At 66.9% G+C, this 1707-nt stretch overlaps 1 protein-coding gene across 1 annotated transcript in view; it reads left to right on the forward strand.

Annotated features, from left to right (window-relative positions):
• Nucleotides 1-54: 54 nt before the first annotated feature.
• Nucleotides 55-1707, forward strand: part of LOC105300404 (scavenger receptor cysteine-rich domain-containing protein SCART1-like) — a 5146-nt gene continuing 3493 nt past the window's right edge. The window contains exons 1-2 of the mRNA XM_023538049.1: nt 55-157; nt 890-1198. Of these exons, the coding sequence (XP_023393817.1) occupies nt 55-157; nt 890-1198 (412 nt within the window). The remainder of the gene's footprint in view (nt 158-889; nt 1199-1707) is intronic.

Raw genomic sequence — 1707 nt, forward strand, 5'->3', positions numbered from 1 at the left:
TGTGGGCCCGCGCTCCAGGCTTCCCGCCGAGACGTGGGCGGCCGCGGGAAGTACATGACGTGCAGCGGCACCGAGCCCACCATCCGGAACTGCAGGCTCGACAACAACCTCCGCCAGGGCTGCAGCTCCCGGCAGGACGCCGAAGTGGTCTGCGCAGGTGGCGTCCCCCACTGCCCGTGCCCGGCTCCTGCTGCCCTTCCCCTCCAGGACACCGGTGCTGCTGGCTTGCCGCTTCAAGGCCAAGAGCAGGCTGAGGGGGGAGGAGAGGACGGGAGGGAAGAAGGCTGCTCTGACAGTCCGTGGCTCTCTCGCTCACTGTTCGGTGGCCAGAGACGAGGGGGTGAGCACCTTGGGTGGCTCACAGCAGGTGTGGGGTCCCGGTTGTCCCACAGCACCTGTGCCCTTTTAGATAACGCTGTTGTGTGTCTAACACGAGTCTGGCTGGGGAGTGACTTCCTGCCTCCCAGCCCTGTCTCGGATGCGGGAGAGTGAATCAGCCCTCACAGATCTGGAACGAGGCGGCTAAAATGACCGGATCGTCCTCCGTGCTGCCCCCGAGAGGCAGTGGTACTGTGGCCTGAAGGTGTCTCGACTTGGCCTCTGAGATTATACAGGGCTTTGATTCCACTGCCCTGGGCAGGCAGGGGCTGTGTGCCACACGTGGGCACCTCCAGCAGGGGACCATAACTGCTGACCTTGGGAAGCCACCAGGGACCCCTGCTTTGTTCTGGGTGCAGGGCAGAGGGGCCTCTGGCTGTCAACTTCTGTCCAGGACTTGGCAGACCCACTGCCTGGACACAGATGATCCTCCTGTGGTCCAGGACAGTGGCTCTGGGCTGAGCTGTTCACCTGAGAACACCTGCCCCTGAGGATTTGTCTTCTTCCCCAGGACACACCGAGGCCCGGCTGGTGGACGGCGAGCACCCCTGTGCTGGGCGTCTGGAGGTGAGGCGCGGCCTGACCTGGGGCTCCGTCTGCGACGCCGACCTGGACCAGGCCACGGCCCACGTGGTGTGCCGGGAGCTGCACTGCGGCTCCGCCGTGTCCAGGCCCCGGGGTGCCCACTTCGGTCCGGGCTCTGGGCCCGTGTGGACGGAGGCCTTCCGCTGTGCGGGCAACGAGTCCCTGCTATACCAGTGCCCGCGGGGGCCTGGGCACCGGTGTGGACACCGCCAGGACGCCGGGCTGCGGTGCTCAGGTGAGGCCAGGGGGAGGTGAGCTCTGAGGCTCGCTCGCCTGCCTCCTTTCCTGCTGCCTCCCTCCAGGGCCCTGCTGGGTGCTCTAAGTCCAGCTCGCAGGGTTCCTCTGGCCAGGGGTGCGTGTGCCAACAAGAGGCTACACCCCAGCGAGAGAGCGAGCTGAGCCTAGGGGTGGGGGCCGGCGAGAGCCTGAGACCTGCTGCTTTGGCCACCGGGCAGTGCCGACACCCGCTCCCCCGCAGGGTTCCGGCTGGTCAACGGCAGCAGCAGCTGTGAGGGGCGAGTGGAGCTCCAGGTTCAGGGTGCCTGGGCGCCCCTCTGTGCCGCCCACTGGGACCTGGCAGACGCCACCGTCCTCTGCCACCAGCTCAACTGTGGCAGCGCGGTGGCCACACCTCAAGGTGGCCACTTTGGGGACGGGGACGCTCCCATCTGGCCTGACGTGTTTCACTGTGTGGGGACAGAGCCCTATTTGTGGAATTGCCCAGTGGGCACGCTGGGGGCCCCC

Source organism: Pteropus vampyrus, unplaced genomic scaffold (genome assembly GCF_000151845.1).
Source record: "Pteropus vampyrus isolate Shadow unplaced genomic scaffold, Pvam_2.0 Scaffold211, whole genome shotgun sequence".
Taxonomy (NCBI): domain Eukaryota; kingdom Metazoa; phylum Chordata; class Mammalia; order Chiroptera; family Pteropodidae; genus Pteropus; species Pteropus vampyrus.